Here is an 18,427-nt window from a genome sequence, read left to right as displayed (position 1 = left end):
ACCGAAAAACAGAGTCAGCGAAGAGCGTGTGCTTCAGTGCAACACCAACATTCAACGAGAGCGGTTCGCCGACGCTGTGCGGAAAGATTACAGATCGAACGAGAGAGACCGAGCGAGAGCGACGACGCCCCGCAACGAGAACAACAAAAGAGCCGAGTGCGCGTGCGAGAGAGATAGCTGACAAGTTGTCCAGTGAGAGGCCTGCGGGAGCGAGACAGACAATCCGTGTGCGAGCGACGAAAAAGAAAACAAAGATACTCGCCCAGAGCAGTTGGCTACCTGTCTTTGGCCCGGTATATAAGTGTGTGTATGCGAGAGAGAGTAAATAGCGGGCAACGCAGCAGTACATAAACGAAAGGCAGCGTGGTCGTTAGTCGAACAAAAACTCTCAAAGCGAACGGACGTGTGCGGTCGGTTGTTTCGATACTCCTGCTTTATCGCTATCCAAACAGAGTGAAGCGACCACTATAAATAACGAAACAATAAACATGTGTTTATATTACAACCAGAGCTCAAAGCTTCAGTTACAAAATAATAATAATAATAAAAAAGCAATCTGAAGCCAATTTCCTTTGTGTGACAAATGCCGTAGCAGCAACAACAACAAGCACAACTACAACTACGTCTGCTGGCTTATGTACGTCGCGCGCGTTTGTGTGTGTGTGTGTGTGGGCAGAAAACATAGAGCAAAGCATAATACACAATAAAGGTGCCCGCGAAAGCAGAGCAGCCGAAAGTGCCAGCGCGTGTTGGTGTGGTTTGAATGTGCAGGCGAAGTGAAGAAGTAGAAAGAAAATAAAATAAAATAAAAGTGAAGTGGAGCATAGTGAAGAAGGGGAAGCAGAAACGCTGACTCAAAACTCAAGTGTGGATTATTTACTTGGATTATTCCTCTTGCCATTGGATTATTTATGTATACAAGGCGACCACCGCGATGCCAATTAACTGGCTGGATTATTAGTGGATTAAAGATTGGATACAAAGGTACATGATTGGCGTTAATCAACACTGCTCTCGACCGGCAGCTGTTGCGCTCATCCTCCCCCAGCCCCTCTTTCTGTTTTCTCTTTACGACCCCCTCTCTCTCTTTCTCCTTTTGTCCCAGCAAGTGAGAATTTCGATTGGACACACGGCAATTGAAAAAGGGGAGCATGAGAATATGAGCGTGTGTGACTGATTTTTTTTTTTACTGCTTTTTCATTTAGCAACGTTTTTTGTTTTATGCTTATGTACTTGTTTCTTTGAATGAAAGTAATATGCGAGAGTGTGTGTGTGTGCGTGCTTGTGAAAGAGGAGATAAAGCCGCAGTCTCGGTTCTGCATTCTCCGAATTTTCGCTGGCTTGTTGTTTTTTCTGTTCACTGTCACAGTCTCGCGTTTCCCTTCTTTCAACATCCCTTCGCATCCCTACACACACACACACAAACATACGCGAGCACATAAACACACGCACACCACACACAAATGAGAAATTCCGCTGCTTTTTTTATTATCCTTTTCATGTTGGTACTCACTCACATTTTTTGCGCGCGCGAGAATCCCTGAGACTTTAAACACGGCAATGGAATGGGTTCGGTAAAATAAGAAGGGAAGGGGCCAACAGAAGGGTTCCTCTTTTCGCACAGCACTTAAAAGTGATGTAAAAAGGATTTAAAGAGGCCTGCTGGCAATTTCTTTGCGCCCTCTCGCACATACAGTCATTCATATTCCATTGCCATATTTTCTGTACACAAATATAATTTTCCATATTCTGTGTGCCCCCGGAGTTGGAAAAGTTTTTCCGAAAAGTTTACCGTATGTACCTTGACTTTTTACTGGCGCGTTGATGCAAAAACAACTTGAAGTTGTTTGAAATACACATTTTGTTCGACGCCCCCACAGCTCCGCCCCCACTTTCGATGTACTTGGCATCTGGTTAAAACTCCACTCGGCACTCTTCACTCTCCCCCCGCCACCCTTCCATCCGTAATAAAACAAAGCACCCCTGTGCAACTCTGTTCCCCCCTCTTTTGCTCCCCCGAGTGCTGTGCATTTCAATATATTCGACGTAGGCATTCCCATGGCAACTACAACATCCATTATCGAGGGCCCCCACATCCATCGACTGATTGCAAATAATAGCTGCCAGATTGCGACTCCTTTCTGTCTACTGCTCAAGTCCCACAAGCTTTAATTCGGTACTTCATGTCTGAGTTAAATGCATTTTGATTTCTTTGGGCTAAAGCGTTTCTAACAAATGAAAGCATATTCACCAAAAACTCCAAAAGTTAAATGATCTTTAAGTTCCGGTGTTCATACCACAACATATTTGTTTATGTTAGTTAATAATTTATTATGCTTGATCATTTATATTTTCTGAATAGATCTCTTATGACGATCACTGTAGAAACTTTATCACCATCTCAACTATATTAAAGCTGATTCACGGAGAATGATGCAAAAGAGAAGATTGCAGCGAGGAAAAATACGATCCCACCGAGTTCATTAACTCGACCAGTTTTCCCAGAAAATGTATATTTCCCTTGCCTCCATTATTCTTTCGTAAACAGCGAGGGGCGAGTGGAGCTTTAAGCTTCTTCGCGCACCAACGAGGCTTTACCAATATAGCTTCAGCTTATTGCTTTCTGCGGCTCAGCGGCTGATTTATTTATAATCTTCAGCACGCTCTCTTCTCAAGTCGATTTTCATTTTCCATTTCACATTTCCATGCGCTCCTTTATTCGCATTTAATTTCAACTTTTGGCATTATCTATTTTGCAGATTGACGCTTGTGCGAAAAACAAAAGCGAATTTTTAGCGGCGAGAGTGTATTATTACTATGATGACGCCAGAATCGAAAGCAATACAGCCGGCAGCAGCAACAACAAAGCAAACAGCAGAAGCAACACCAGAAGCAACAGCAACAACAACAATGGCTCACACACAACAAAAGTCGCAGTTGTCAACGTTGGCGAAAACAACAACGACAACGGCAACGAGTAAGGCGGCCAAAAGCGTTGTCAGCAATGCAAATAGCAGTGGCAACAATTCGAGCAAAAAGCTGGCTTTGTCTCAGTCTCAGAAAACAACAGCAACAACACCAACGACGACGACAACAACAACAGCAGCAGCAGCAGCAGCAGAGGCAACAACTAATGCTGATAAAATGCAAAAGCAACAGCAACTGAAGCAGCAACTTTTTGCTGCCTGCAGCATTAAAGTAAAAAGTGAAAACACATTAGCAACTACTGCGAATGCAGCGTTAGCAGCAGCAACAACAACAACAACAACAACAACAGCAACACCAACACTTGCCACCGGCAAAGCAGCAAAAACAATATTAGAAAACGGCATCAAGAAGGAATCCACGCCTCCGGCTGTCGAATCCGTTGAGGCCTCCTCCTCATCGTCATCCTCCTCCTCGTCATCCTCCTCCTCATCATTGTCCTCGTGGTCGACGACAAGGAGAGCCACTTCAGAGGACGCCAGCAGCAATGGTGGCGCCTCTGCCGACGAGGAGAAGTCGGAGGAGGACCCAACGGGAGCGGTGGCGGCGGCGGCAGCTGCGTCTTCAACGGCGGCGACAACGACTTCCGATTTGGCCACAACTTCAAGGCCACGCCCCGTCCTTCTAACGGCCGTCAATCCGCACATCATCTGTCACCTGTGCCAGGGATATCTGATCAATGCCACCACCATCGTCGAGTGTCTGCACTCCTGTAAGTATCCTTCCGCCGATGAACTTCATCAAATTGTATTCTATTTGCGATGCGGACTTGCACAAGTCAATAACCTTTGAGTGGCCAGGAGATACAGATACAGATTTTTTTGTGAACTTCTAATGGTTCTAATTCAAACTACCCTGTTAATGGAATGAATAGATGCGCTATTCTTGGCCTGGGAATTCCTTATACTTGAGCAGTTTCAAACGGAAACTTTAAGAACCTTTTGAAAACTTGTCCGATTCTGCTTGCTGAAAACCATTACAAATTAATCAATGTGGGAGTAAGCTAAAAGAAGAAATTCCTAAATGGTTAAATTCATTTGGATTCACTTTAAGTGGTTACCATCTAAAGCGAAATAATTACTTTCCGTTGAAATAACATTTTAAAAGTTTACATAAATTCAGATACAAACTTTTTTCATCAAGATATTAAAAACGAGAGCTACAAGAATATCTAATGCGATTAGGTTCGGTATATTTGTAGCTCAGGCTAATTAGAATTTGGGGTTTTTAGATTTTATCCCATAAAACCGTCGGCCAATGTCCAGGGATTGGGAAAAGTTGCAGCTAGTAATCGCTGTGGCTTAATTATTATGCCAACTGCCGACTAAGGGCACTCACCATCCCCGCCAAATTCCATTTCCAATACCCATACTCAAATGTCTAGATGTTCTGCAAAATTGCCTAGACGCGATGAGTTATGTTTGCTTCGAGGGGCGGAGAATTTCGCCAGGGCGAGGAGCAGGAGCTGCAGAAAGGAGCAGCAGCAGGAGGAGGAGTAGTAGCACGAGGGTTGGGCGGTTCGGAGCAGGAACACAGACGACACGCAGATGTTGCCGGGCGATAAGTTTGTGGGCACATTAATGGTCCCGGCCCCGAAAGTACTTAGCTCGATTGATTGAGAAACTGTTCGAGGTGGCGGGCAAGAGATGATCCTGCGCTGGTAAAAACCCCGGATGCGTTATCAACGACACAGATATTAACACAACATTAGCATTCAGGCGGGGGACTAAACGCCATAAAACTAGCGAATGCGGCCATTCATCAACAGCCGTTCGGTTCTCCATTCCGTTCAGATATTAAAAGTTCCCCCTTTTGCAGCGTAAGGTTAATTTTCCATTCAGCCGCTTCTTTTTTTTTTTTTTTTTTGTTTGCTTGCCAAACTCTGTTGGCCGTCCGTAAATCTGGCAACCAATGTGTTGATAATGGACACTGGATACATTTGGTCAGGCTCATTTAAATCTGTTGGCCGGCAGGGACGCACAGATATACATGCTTACGTATGTAGAGCACCCGGGAGTCCCATCTAACTGTCAAACGAACCGAACCAAAACAAACCGATGCGAAGTGGGGACGCCGGACGCTGGATGGTGGACAGTGGACACTGGACAGAGTGGACAGTCGGTGGACTGCTGACCGGACCTGGGCACTGGGACCCAGGCCAAAGCAAAAGCAAACCAACGCCGAAACCAAAAGCAAAGGCAACGCAGAGCAAGCAGAGCAAACCAAACCGAAAACCGGACTGTAGTAGCAACAGCTGCCTGTGCAGGCTGCACTGCGAGAAATTTGTAAACAAAAAGCAAGCTAAAATTGTAGATTTTGTTTGGGTATATAAGAATGTAACCTATTATGATAGTAGAAGAAATTAAGATATAAAAACAAAGTTACCAAGTTGGAAGTGCTCAGTTAGTGGAGTTTTTGGTACAGTGTATAAATAATATAAAACTTTAAAATATATATTTCATATATTATTATACTTATTATTCAGATACTTGCTGTAATTCTACCCAAGTTTAGTTTGGTTGAGTTTTTAATGAGACACAGTTTCATTAAGTTAATTTGTTAGGGCCTAGTTATTTCGCTCAGTGCACCGATGCTGCTGCAACTCTTGCAGAAAGCTGGCTGCTGTTGCTCTCCCCATTCGAGGCCATTTGGCGGGCAGTAAAACCATTTTTTTTCCTTTTGCTAGCTTGCACACGCCACCGCCCCAAAAAGCGCCCAACTGACGCCCCACTAAACCGCCTGCTTTATATTTTTTTTCCGCTCAGTGCGAATTTTTCCTTGTATTTCGCTGGGTGTGTGCGTTTTTTTCATTATTATTATTTCGGCATTGGACCAAAACTGACGGACAAGCGTAACAGGCGGCGGGCCAGCTTGGACTGACTGACGGTGCTGCGACCCCCAGTGGACTATCCTATCCTGCGCCTCCTGCTTTATGCAGAACCCCACCCACTGGGAATCGCCATGGTCTGCTGCTGGGTGACAGTTGTAGCGGGCAGGATATATCCAGGGGGAAACTGGGGAAAACTGGGGAAAACTGGCCGTGGATGTGGCGTGGAGATGGAGATGGAGCTACGCAGACACGGAGGAAGAGACAGACACTGCCATTGACATTAAAGTCAAAACAACTTTTTTGCAGCACGGCACTCACTTTGCCTTGAAGGTTGTATTTCCATGTTTAATGCTCTGCCCCTGGCCTGGTGCTTCGTCCTTCGTCCTTAGTCTTTCGCCTGTTTGTGTGTTTTTTTTTTTGCCCTTCTGTTGGGTTTGATTGCGTTTCCGTTCCATTTTATGCGGGGTGGTTGCCTGGCTTGGTTGGATAACAGGAATGGTTTTACATCAATCGAATCATCGAAATCTGTTGAGTTTACTTATTTCGAATGCCGTGTGCATCGTTATTTGCCTATTTCGCATACCAAAGCCCTCTAATTTATACTCGTCTTTTGCGCACTCTTTTCAGTCTGCCACAGTTGCCTCATTAATCACCTGCGAAAGGAGCGATTCTGCCCGCGCTGCGAGATGGTCATCAACAACGCCAAGCCGAACATCAAGTGAGTATGCGAGAGGGCTCTTTACAAAAATATATCTCTAGTAGCTGTAGCTATGTATCTGTATCTGAATGGATGCTCAACGCAATCGTCTGTCTTTGACAACAGGCGATTAGATGATAGATACATAATGCAAGGTCGTGGGCTGCAGGGAGGGGGTGCTGCAAAGGTGCTTGAGATTGCGATTCGTCGCTGTCTGGCTGAAAGTAAGTGGTAGCTGCTGCCAACCAGCCAGCCATTCTGACAAGCCCAGATGGATCTTTAATGGGAACAGCAGCGATGGCTGATAAAAGAGGGATAAGTAAATTATTCAAGTTCTTAGCGAAATGGGTCTGCTCAATATTTTATGCGTTGCAAAGATGTCAAAGGAAATGGGTTTATGCTGCGTTCATTAATCAGTTTGCCTGCTTTATAACTTGTTTCATAACCAGTTAACAGAAAAATTGTGATAAATTAAACCTGGAAGTACTCCACTTCAGTTAGTATGCAGGTAGATTTCGACATGATTTCACTTCCTCGGCAAATAAAAGAAGAATTAGCCAGGTCCTAAACTCCACTTAATCCCACTTTTGTGCGGTGTCAAAGGGCCAATTGTGAATGACGTCTTTATTCTATAGAAGGTGTCTCTGCAAACGCATTGTGTGCGAGGAGATGCTGTCTGCTGACTAATATAATCAGAAAATCAGTACAAGATTAGCTCCTTTCATTTTACCGCTTTTCCGTCAACTTTTCCGCCCACAAGCACGGTTACTACGGGCCATGTAGCTTATAGCTGCGAGATTGATTTTCCCCAGGGGGAAGCGACGAACTCCTGGACCGGAGTAGTTTCTTCTTAAATGTTTCTTCTTGGACCGCACAACTTTTGGCATTTTTGGGTGGGTGAGCGGTGACGGTATCAGTGGTTTTTCCTCTGCCAAATTGCGAGTGGGGGAGTGGGGGGGATAAACTTGATCAAAAACCTTTGGCCTAAGTGTGCTGTGCTGCCTGCGAGATTGGGCCAAGAAAATGCCTGCCTGTGCGCTCTCCTTTTCTTTTTCACCTTTTTGCCGTAAAGTTTTCGCCTGTGGTTAACTTTATTTGACGCAGCCCAAGCATTTTCGGGAATCTCCAACTGTCTCGTCTGGCACGTTTCAATTCATTCCATTCCATTTCGCTGGGCGTAATGAAAAACACGTTTCATGTTCCGTGCCGAGGAGCTGAACCAGCGAATAGTATATCTATTTAAGCCTTGGGCCCCCTCCCCTCCCCCACCGACAACTTTAATGGAAGTCTGTATAGAAAACCACCCGCTGGCGCTCCCCTTGCATCCCCCGCCTGCCCACCTGCTCTGCCCCCCATCCACAGTTCAAGTGGCACGTTGTAATCGCTGGCACACACAAAGAGATAATGAATACAAATTCAAAGAGCGGCGTTATCGTGGGCAGAAGAGGTCTGAGTAAATGAAGAGCAGGTGAATGAATGAATGAACGAACCTTTTTGGGCTGCTGCTGCTGCCACCGCTGCCATTGCTGGCCAAATGGTGTGAAGTGGTGAGCTATGGATTGGAGCCGGTTACACGGCGATAAAATAATAAGCCATTTGTGTATATACATAGCGTCGAACTTGCATAATAACACAACATAAAGTTGAGAAACAACTTTCCCAAAACTAAAGATTGTGAACGAAATCGATTAAATCAATATTTTGTACTGAAACTTACTTAATTGGGTATAAGTTATTAGTCAGCTTAAAATTATAAAAATGTTGCATTCAAATTGCTTTGTATCTCTTTGGAGCTCTTTAAATAAAAGTTAGATAAACAATCTCATACCGAGAATTATAAGAATCCACGCAGTTCGATTTGGTGGGGATCGTGTTTACCTGGTTGGCCTTTTGAGGAGATCTTTCTCTCTTTTTTTTCTCACCGTGTAGATATAGTTGTGAAGATATAGCGGGGATTTCGGTGGATTCTACAAACAAGTGCCCTTTGTACGCCGCTGGCCATGTTTTCCATGAATTTTTAGTAGTATTGTAGTGGAAGTCTCGAGTCTCCAATTAAATTTATTGCAAAAGTTTATTGTTTAACCCGCCGAATGAAGGGGAGTCAGGGGAGTCGAGGGAACAGGCCAGGCGAAGGCGGTAGAAGGAGAAGATGAGGGCACAGCAGCGGGATCACAAAAGAAAACGGGGCTCAGTTTGTCTTTACAAAGGTAAACACAAAATAAAAGCGCTGCAAAAAAAAAAAAAGAGAAGAACTAAATAAAAGAAAAACAAAATGAAATGAAAAGAAATGAAATGAAGTCCACTAAACTGAACTCGGGAACTCTGAAAGTTTCAACAGCTACAGCTCTTTTGTATGTGTGTCAGGGGCCGACCGGCCATGTTCTTATTGCTTTATGGCCCCCCCCCAAAATCAACTGATAAATACCCTGCAAAAAAGCCGGGAGAAGAGAAGAGCAGAGAGCACGAAACTGCAGCGACACGCAGTTCCAAGAAAACCGAATGAAAACAAATCCAAGTGCGGCCGAGATAATTAACGGGCGTGTCTTGCCTGGCGATGGCTCGAATTTGCCGTCGGCCAAAAGCGACGACGACTGGCAGCAGCTGACAACAACAAAAGGGCCAAGAAACCAGGAACTACCATGATAATAGCAACTACAACAACAACTACTACTGAGTGACAGGCGCGCGAGGGAGAAAGAGCGAATGCCAAACAGTCTGGCTCCTGTTGGATTCCTTTTTTTCATCCTTACTTCTTTTTTTTTTAATCCAGAGAAGGAGAGTTCCTTCTTTCCTTGCAACTGGCGTCCAAAAGTGGCAGCTAAGTAGAAAGCGAGCAAAAGTCTACTTAGAATGATCGGATTGTTATATAACGTATTTTTGAACAATAAACGGTAAACGTGTTTTATGCGGCTTAAGCTATAATTGCTTTGAGATAATAGTTCTGAAGTTCTTTATAACTTTTTTGTGCGCGCAGGTATATCACACGAATGTTCTTTACTATAAATATTATGTCTTAAGGTGTAAAATTTCATTTACAACATTAAATAATCAAATCATTATCGATAATAATCATCAAAATAACAATAATAGTTCGTATATATGTGCATAAATAACTAGTACTGCTTCACATAACTAGATAAGTACGTTACGGAATCTAAAAGATACTTTAACTACATAGGTTGCCCTCCTTATCGCTCATCTCTCATTTGGTGGGTAATATCAATATGGTTGTGAAAGGATACTCCTGAATAGATCGGATCGATTAGAGATAACCCCTTGGCACACTCGGCAATGATCGATAAATTTATGGCCCCGGGTTATGTAAATGGGAGCCGCCGTCGTGCCATTCTCAGATCCCGAGTCTCCGATGCTTTGGTCTTTACCCCATCCCCCCTCCCCATCACTATATTCACTATATTCTTTCATCTTCCTCGGTTCTATTCAAGACCTTTTTCGGTCTGCGTCTTGCGTTATTTTGGTTGAAAATGATTGAAGTGAGCGCCTGGCTGCCCGGGGCCGTAGATGTTTTTAAAGACGTCTTAGGGCCAGAGTTGCTCGGTTCCTGTCTCAGTTCGCTGCTGTGTGTGTGTGTGTGTGTGTGAGTATCTGGGGGAAACCACCACCACACCACCACCACTATCACTACATCGACCATCTACCGTCGTCACCAGCGCATGCCAAGGAATACATAGTACCGTCCCGTCCCTTCACTTCCCTTATTTTTTGTTCGCTTTTTGTGTTTGTTGCGTGCCATTGAAGCAATAGAAAATTGCATCTGCCGCCTAATTTGTACAGACTGCTCTGTGCCCGTCTCTTTCACTCGTGCGCTTTGTGTGCCTCATTTCCGCGCCAAGGAAGTTGCAAGTCCTGTCCCCGACTCTTTGGCTTCTGTGTGTCCTCATCCACGGTGACTTTTCCCATTTCCCGCTCGCCTTTGTCTGCGTTCCAACTCACTGGGCATGCACGCAGTTACAGTTACCCCAAACCCAAACCCTTAGTTATATATGTATATACCTAAACCTAATCCATCCGTTGCTCGTCTTCTTCCTTTCCAGATCGGACACCACGCTCCAGGCGATAGTGTACAAGCTCGTGCCGGGCCTTTACGAGCGGGAACTGATGCGCAAAAGGGCCTTCTACAAGGATCGTCCCGAGGAGGCAGCTTTGGCCACGCCCGAGCAGCGAGGCGATGATACGGAGCATCTGATCTTCAGTCCCTCGGATGATATGTCGCTGTCGCTAGAGTACGCCGAATTGGGGTATGTACCATATGGTTATAAAACACACTTTAAATGTTTGAAAACTAACCCCTGTATAAGCTAACTAAACCTGTGACCATTCCTTTGCACTATATTAATCTGAGGCTCTTTTCTTTCTTCCCCTTGCTTTCTTCCCTAGGGAACTGAAAAGCGATTCCGAGTCTGAGTTGGTGGACACACTGCGTCCGCGGTACCTTCAATGCCCGGCCATGTGCCGTGTGAGTCACTTGAAGAAGTTCGTCTACGACAAATTTGAGATTGATGCCCAGCGTTTTAGTATCGACATTATGTACAAGGTCAAGACAATCGTTCTGCTCGACTACTACACGCTAATGGACATCGCCTACATCTACACGTGGAAACGGGATGCACCCATGCGGTTTTACTACCGTGTTTATGAGTCGCCCCAGCCGCTGGTGAAGCCGGCTCCTCGTCGAGTGCTGCCGCTGACACTGGAGAAGCAGGAGAGGGAGAATCAAGAGCAACAGCTGGCAGTTGAAGCCGCGTCTTCGAAGGTGGAACCTGTGTCCCTGCCCGAGGACCAAAAAGCCGAAGCTTCCATTAAAGTGGAGGAGCAGGAGAGCACTAGGGAAATCGTGAAAGATGTCATCAAAGATGTGGCAACCACATCCCCGACGGAGACACTGAAGCTGGTGATCAACCGAAATATGCTGGACAAGCGTGAAAAGAGTCACTCTCCACAGCTGAGCTCCAAATCGAAGAGTTCGCCCTCCACTCCCGTTTCGTCACCCTCGGAGCCCAATATCAAGCTGAAGATCGATCTGTCCAAGCAGAACAGTGTCACCATTATCGATATGTCCGATCCCGAGCGCAGAGAGATTGTTAAACCCCTTAAGCCCGAGAAGGAGTCACGGTCGAAGAAGAAGGACAAGGACGGAAGTCCCAAATCGTCGAGCAGCTCCAGTTCCTCTTCAAGTGGAGAGCGCAAGCGTAAGAGTCCCAGCCCGCTGACGGTTCCTCCTTTGACCATTCGCACGGAGCGCATCATGAGTCCAAGCGGCGTGAGCACCCTGAGTCCAAGAGTAACCAGCGGAGCTTTCTCGGAAGATCCCAAGTCCGAGTTCCTCAAGTCGTTTGCTCTGAAACCCATCAAGGTTAAAGTTGAATCACCTGAAAGGACGTTAAACAACAGAGCCATCACCCCGCCTTCGCCTTCAGTGCAACAGTCCGCGTCACCCAAATCGAAGGGTAACAACCTGGACGACAGTATACTTATGAAGCCGCCCAGCTGTATGCCTCCCAAATCCATTGCATCTTCGAAGAGAAAGAGCAAAGAACCAGTTAAGGCGGTGTCAAAGAAGCAAAAACTATCGCCGCCCCTTCCAACGGTGGACTTTAAGATACGCCTGCCCGCCACCAATGGCAATTCTCAAGGCACTGCATCTCCAAAGATAGAAAAACCGCTGATGCCACCGCCGGCAAAGCCGCCAATGTTGGCTCCCCGGAAACTCCAGCCCTCCGCCCAATTTGCGCCGCCTCCATCGCCGATACATCATCATGCCGGTGTGCAGATGTCAGCTCCTGGTAATCGAACACCCATCGCCAAACGCTATCAGCCCATTTTACCCAAAGCTTCGCGCCCAAATCCCTTTGCCAATATTCCAAACGATGTCAATCGATTGCTCAAAGATGCTGGTACCGAAATCAAGTCGATTGGTGGAGGATCAGTGGAGAACAACAGTAACTCTGCCCAAAAGCCACATCTGTACGGACCCAAGGGAGACACTAAGATGGGGCCCCCGGCCTTACCTGCAACCACCCCATCATCTCAGGGTAACAAAAACGTTGGAAAGCAGGCGGGCAATTTGCCGATGTCAGCGCCGCCCAATAAGGGTAACAGTTCGAACAATTATCTGAATCTGGCGCTGTTCAATTCCAGTAAGTGCAAGGGCAAGGAGGCGCCTCCGGGCTGCCGCACTCCCATGTACACGCCAAACTCGCCGATATACTCGCCCAGTTCGCCGCAGTATGTGCCCAGCTACAATATTCCAACAATGCCCACCTATAAGTATACACCGAAACCAACTCCAAATTCGGGAAGTGGTAACGGAGGCTCTGGCAGCTACCTGCAGAATATGTTGGGAGGCGGAAATGGTGGATCTCTTGGTGGATTGTTCCCCTCACCGCCCACCAAGTCGGATCAGAATACCAATCCAGCTCAAGGAGGAGGTTCATCTTCAGCTTCTCAAAGTGGAGGCAATGGCATGGTGAATAACAACATCTATATGCCCAATGAAGATGCGCCCGAAAAGCAGCAGGTGAAGGTCAAGTCTCTGCTCAACTCGTGCAACATTAATATTCCCTCCTCGCTATCGATCACCATCTCACGGGATAATGGAGATTCTTCTTCACCCAATAACGGCCAGCATCCTAAACACAAAAGTCCGGTCAACAATTACATTGAGATTGTTAAGCTGCCCGATCAGCCGCAGGATCAGGTGCAGGCTGCCAAGGAGGCTCAGAAACGACAGTCCCCACCTGCTGCCGTTCCAGGACATCTAGCCGCAAAGTTGCCCCCGCCGCCACCATCCAAAGCTATTCCTTCACCGCAGCATTTGGTGTCGCGCATGACGCCGCCACAGTTACCCAAAGTGGCCACACCTCCGCCTCCAAGTGCTCCGCGTGTGATCACGCCACCAAAAACATCACCACCTGCCAATGCCGCAAAGGTAACGCCTTTGAAGCCAGTGCTCACACCAACGCAGGCGGATAAGAAGACACCCAGCCCGGAGAAGCGAACCGCCGCCCAGATGGGCAGTCATTCACCAACTGCCAGTGAAAACAAATCGCCCAAGGGAGGAGCTGCAGGAGTGGCAAATTCGGCTGGGGGCGCTCAGAATGGCGATCCAGCGGCCAAGAAGTTCCGACCCATTTTGCCCCGCCAGAATGGCATGCCTGAGTTGGCACCCAAGCTGCCTACACTGGCGCCCTTCGTTGGTTTCAACCCACTCCAAAATCCAGCCGCTGGCAAGAAGGTGCCGCCCAGCAAGAAGTCACCCAATGCCGGAGCCACTGCCCATCAGACCGGACAACAAAAGCTGGTCAATGGTGGACAGCCGGCTCAACAGAAAACCAGTCCACCCCAGAAGAATCAACAGCAGGTCAAGAAGGTGCCCAAGAATCCAACGCCACCGCCACCATCCTTGCCGGCAGTTGGCAAGATGATGCCCCATCCCGTCATGCACAGCCAGAATGCTCCACTAAGCATCGCGTCCAGCGCCAGTGCTGCGGCAGTCGCCTCGGGGCAATTGGACCTGAGCAACTTCCTCAAGGAGAACCTGAGGCGGGTGCATGCCGCGCAAGCGGCGCAGGCTGCCCAGGCGGCCGCTGCCAACCAGTCGAATATGATGTACAACCTGGCCCAAATGGGTCACATGACGCCAGCGATGTACAACTACCAGCAGGCATATTTCATGGAGCAGTTGTCGCGAATGCAGCGCGCCGGAAACGAGGTTTTCAACGATTACCTGCAAAAGCTGAAGACTGCAGCAGTGGCCGGAGGAGGTGGTCCGGCGGAAGGAGAACTTAAGCCCATGCTGCCCACCGTCACGTTGCCCAGTCCAGGAGCCACTCCGCCGGCAGCCAGCCCGAAAACATCACCCCTGCCAGCTGGAAAACTCACGGCAGCGGCCACGGCACCCCAGACCAAGGGAAACAGCAGCAGTGGAGCGAATGCACGCCAGCAGACGGCGGCCACCGGCAATAATGGAGCAACAGTCTCCGCTGCCTCCTTGCCACCGGCCACCAAAAGCAAGTGAAGGAGTCGTCCCAGCCCCTCGTAGATCGTAGCTCTAATTAATTTTTAAAGACCTTGTTTTAGTTATTCATTTACGTTACCCGTTCGTTCGTTGGCGCTTTGGCAGAGTCCACGACCAGAACCAATTCCTCGCCCTAATTACGGTGGCTCGGAATCCAACCCCTGCACCTGGGGGTGGATTCTCCTCACCCAAAAAAACATGTTACACCATCCAGCCGAGTGTAAGCTGCCCCCCTTTCGTTAGTGAGCCAACGCTCTGTAAATATATATATTGATATATACAAATGTCTAGATTTAAGAATTGTATTAAAAATAAATGGAGGATAAGACAGCGATTCAGAATCGATATATATGCAGATATACGAATTATATTTATTCATAGCCGTAAGCGATGCTAATGCTAAGTGTAAATAGCAGACGTAAGATATCATTTATATAATCTTTTCTATGTAAAATCAAGCGGAAAAATAGAAATCTAATTTATGCCAAAAACGTTGACGTCTTTTACTGTCGCTTCCTAATTCCCAATGACTTTAGCTCACGCACACACACACACACACAGTTGGAGATACCGGGTCGGACAATGGACTGGTCCAATCCCAAAGCTAATCAACTGGCCAAGGTCAGAGGTCGACCTTCCCCGCAGACCGACCGCTGCGTTTCGAGCGTTTCTAATCTGCCAATTCCCACTGAATGGAATGCCTGGCGACGGGGAAAAAATGTCGAAATGTCTTTAAAATGAAAAATGTCCGAGCATTTTGAACATTCGACCGACCGACAGACCATCGGACACAAAGGGAGTAAAGATTATATTGGGTTTCTCGCCAGCACGGATGCGGACACCGTGAAACCGGGCAGAAGGACCGGGCAGGATGGCTGGATTTTCTTGTCGCCGTTTCGAAAAATTCAATAAAAACGATTGGAAATTCTGTGGCCTTTGTTGTTGGCTCGCCCTTTTACCTTTATCTTATTTTTCCCCGCTTTTCTGCAAAGTTTCTGATTTCAGAACTAGGCAATTTTCACGAAGAAAACCAATCCAAGAAAGGAAACCAATCCGACGTCTCGAACCTAATTCGTGTAATGAATGTGATAAGATAGAGTAGTAGGCATCGGGATGAAAGGGATGAACTGGAGATATTTCCAGAGGGTTTGAGATTAGGTGAAAATTGCTCTTCGCCCGAGGAGCAGATTTATGTTGCACATGTGGTAACCGTTCGAAGGCGGGCTCCACTTTGCTACGAAAACAATTAACATATGATTCCCGAGAAGGGAAAGTTATCTGGGGTATCATCATCATCTGGCCTCCATAATTTATACGATTGTGCGGTTTGAGCCAAAAACTCCAATTACAATAATTAAAGCCCGGGCGCAACGTTTACCTTTTCTCGCCACGCAAAAAAGGAGCAAACCGCACGCATGTGCCTCCAATTTCCACCAGCTACATTTTCGCATTTTCCGCCCCAAATGGGCGGGGCCCATATGAATACGAGTTACCAGCTTAATACGCCGGCTTTTAGCGCATTAAATGAGCATTTATAAATCATTTGGGCCCATGTGAGTAGAGTACTCGCCAAAGATGTGGAAAGTGGGCAATGCAGTGGCAATTAGACATTCAGCATTTCCCTTAGGTAGAAAGTAACCACACGTGGGATTTTTCCCACATGCTATTCGAAACAATAATAATGAATATTACATTTCAAGTGCTGCTGCCCAAGTAACAACTTTCTTCAACGAGCTGGTGAACAAATAAAACAGACATAACAAAATATTTACAAATTTTACGGAATGGTTCCCCAATGTATGATTATTATTCAGGAGTGGGACAATACCTAGCTTCTTACCACATCATTTTGTTATAAATAATTCAGTTATTGCTTGGTATAAAAAGGTTTACAGGGATGATATACAAAACACTTTATTGTCTTCATGTGAAACTAATAAAAATGAAGATGTTGGAAATATGATAGGATCTACAAGTTTTTTTAGATTCTAATGATGCATTTGTTGATTTTGGTTTTAAGTTTTTAATATTTTAATACAAATTTTTAATAAAAATTTTTTTTAAATGAAAACCTACCTTTTTTTCTTGTTTTGGATCAAAATTTACTGAGGAAAGTTAAATATTCTTGTGTGTTTCTTTACTACATAAATTGGATCTTGTAGAACTTTCTTCACACAAACTTTGAGAATCTTTGTCTTGGAATCTAAAACTTCCTATCAAGGTCGTTAGATCAATCATAAGTTAAGGTTATTTAGATTAGTTTTGAAATGACCAACAATTTATGAGCTTCGCTTGACAATCATCAACATTCTTGAGTCATTGATATTCCCCAAAAAATTTTATAAGTATTTGAGGAACAGAGTCCATATTTAAAGTATCTCAAAAATGTATCTCTTGACTCCCCCCGCATGTTGTTTTTCATAAAATTCTCGAGTCTCAAAAGCCATTTACAATCTGTCGATTTCCACTCAATTTGTGCTGAAAAAAAAATACGATCAATAAAAGCTTTAGAATTAAACGAAGCCAATAAATCTAGCGGACACATGGAAGGCAACGTCCCCGCACCGCAGAATTCCACACCCTTCAACTTGTTGAAGTTAACTTAAATCTTTTGCTGGTGTATTTGAATGAATTAATCCAGTTCAGTCGACTGCATCTAAAGTGTCTCACCGGCAATTTGTCGCTGACATCGAAAAAGTGGCGCAATTCATTGACAGCCTGGCCTCACTTTGTGGTTCCAGAATGTTTTTCCTGGCCCAAGGGCATAATTAAATTTACACTTGGATAGATTAATAGCATAGGGGGGAATTTAAGCGGTGGCAGAATATTGATTATGTGCTTAAAGGATATTCCTAACTACTGAGCGGTGCTAATTGCGAACACTAAATAGGTTAATGTGAATGAATCTTACTTTTGAGACGTTTATTTTAGAGTTACTTGAGATTTGATGTTGCACATACAGGCAGGTTGATATAATATAATAATATAATATAATATAATAATAATGGAATTTTAGAGAACTACTAAGAAAAGCATAAATAAGTAATTAGAACTGCGTGTTTTGCTTCTGAAATGAAGTATCTAATGCACTAGATAGTATGAATTTAAATAGAAATTAGTTTGAGATACAAAAACCTAATAATATCAATTCTACAATATTCTTTTAATCTATCTCTATATAACTATAACTCTAATTCTATATTTTGTATCCGCAAATATATATACTATAGAACTTGACTTTAGGAACTCAATCAACTTGTTAAGTGGCACATCGATCATCCATCCATCAGTCACTTGTAGTGCTCGCAAATGGACGGACAGCCGTGTGATTGCTAATTAAATTTCATCTGCTGAGCACTTGAACTTGTCGTTGTTGCTGGGCTAATTTATTGTGATTATGTAACAAATGGTAAGCACGTAAATGCCTGTTTAAGAGCACCCAAAACAAATTGTTCAAAGGACGTGCACAGTTTTTCGACCTGCCAGGGTAAACTTTTACCAACTTTTGCTTCCAATCAAAGGCAGTTATGGCCAAGTTTTCCCCACGGCTTATTTCCATGTATTATTATTTCCAGGAGAATGGGGCCAAACTGCTTGGCACAGGTTGTGCCGTGTAATTCAATCTGAATTCATTAATCACAAACAGTTGAACTGCGTCATTGGCGGGGAATATGCATCTGATCAAAGCAACTGCGGTGAAATGATTCAATTGTTAGTTTAGTTAGATATGATATTAATTTACGCGACAGTTGGGTCAACTTCCGGTTAAGTACTAAGATCAAGACCAAGAAAACAAAGATATCAATTACCAGTTACCAGATGATAACCACCCGAACTTACCCCGTTTTGCATTTCCATTCCACAATTCCGCCAATTT

At 45.3% G+C, this 18,427-nt stretch overlaps 1 protein-coding gene across 1 annotated transcript; it reads left to right on the top strand.

Annotated features, from left to right (window-relative positions):
• On the top strand, positions 1 to 14,730 carry LOC6734250 (polycomb group protein Psc). The gene is made up of 5 exons (XM_016182188.3): positions 1 to 984; positions 2,760 to 3,697; positions 6,443 to 6,533; positions 10,568 to 10,771; positions 10,911 to 14,730. Exons 2-5 carry the CDS (start codon positions 2,818 to 2,820, stop codon positions 14,548 to 14,550), a joined length of 4,815 nt encoding a protein of 1,604 aa, XP_016027300.1. The 5' UTR covers positions 1 to 984; positions 2,760 to 2,817; the 3' UTR covers positions 14,551 to 14,730.
• Positions 14,731 to 18,427: the final 3,697 nt, after the last annotated feature.

The sequence above is a fragment of the Drosophila simulans genome, chromosome 2R (genome assembly GCF_016746395.2).
Source record: "Drosophila simulans strain w501 chromosome 2R, Prin_Dsim_3.1, whole genome shotgun sequence".
Taxonomy (NCBI): Eukaryota; Metazoa; Arthropoda; class Insecta; order Diptera; family Drosophilidae; genus Drosophila; species Drosophila simulans.
Note: the sequence above shows the minus strand (reverse complement) of the source record. Positions and strands in the feature narration are given on the sequence as shown.

What these genes read in the sequence shown, in the direction of transcription:
- LOC6734250 (XM_016182188.3), top strand. Translation starts at nt 2,818, where the DNA reads ATGATGACGCCAGAATCGAAAGCAATACAGCCGGCAGCAGCAACAACA. An exon ending in CGTCGAGTGTCTGCACTCCT is followed by an intron (nt 3,698 to 6,442) that starts GTAAGTATCCTT and finishes CACTCTTTTCAG; the next exon opens with TCTGCCACAGTTGCCTCATT. An exon ending in CTAGAGTACGCCGAATTGGG is followed by an intron (nt 10,772 to 10,910) that starts GTATGTACCATA and finishes TTTCTTCCCTAG; the next exon opens with GGAACTGAAAAGCGATTCCG.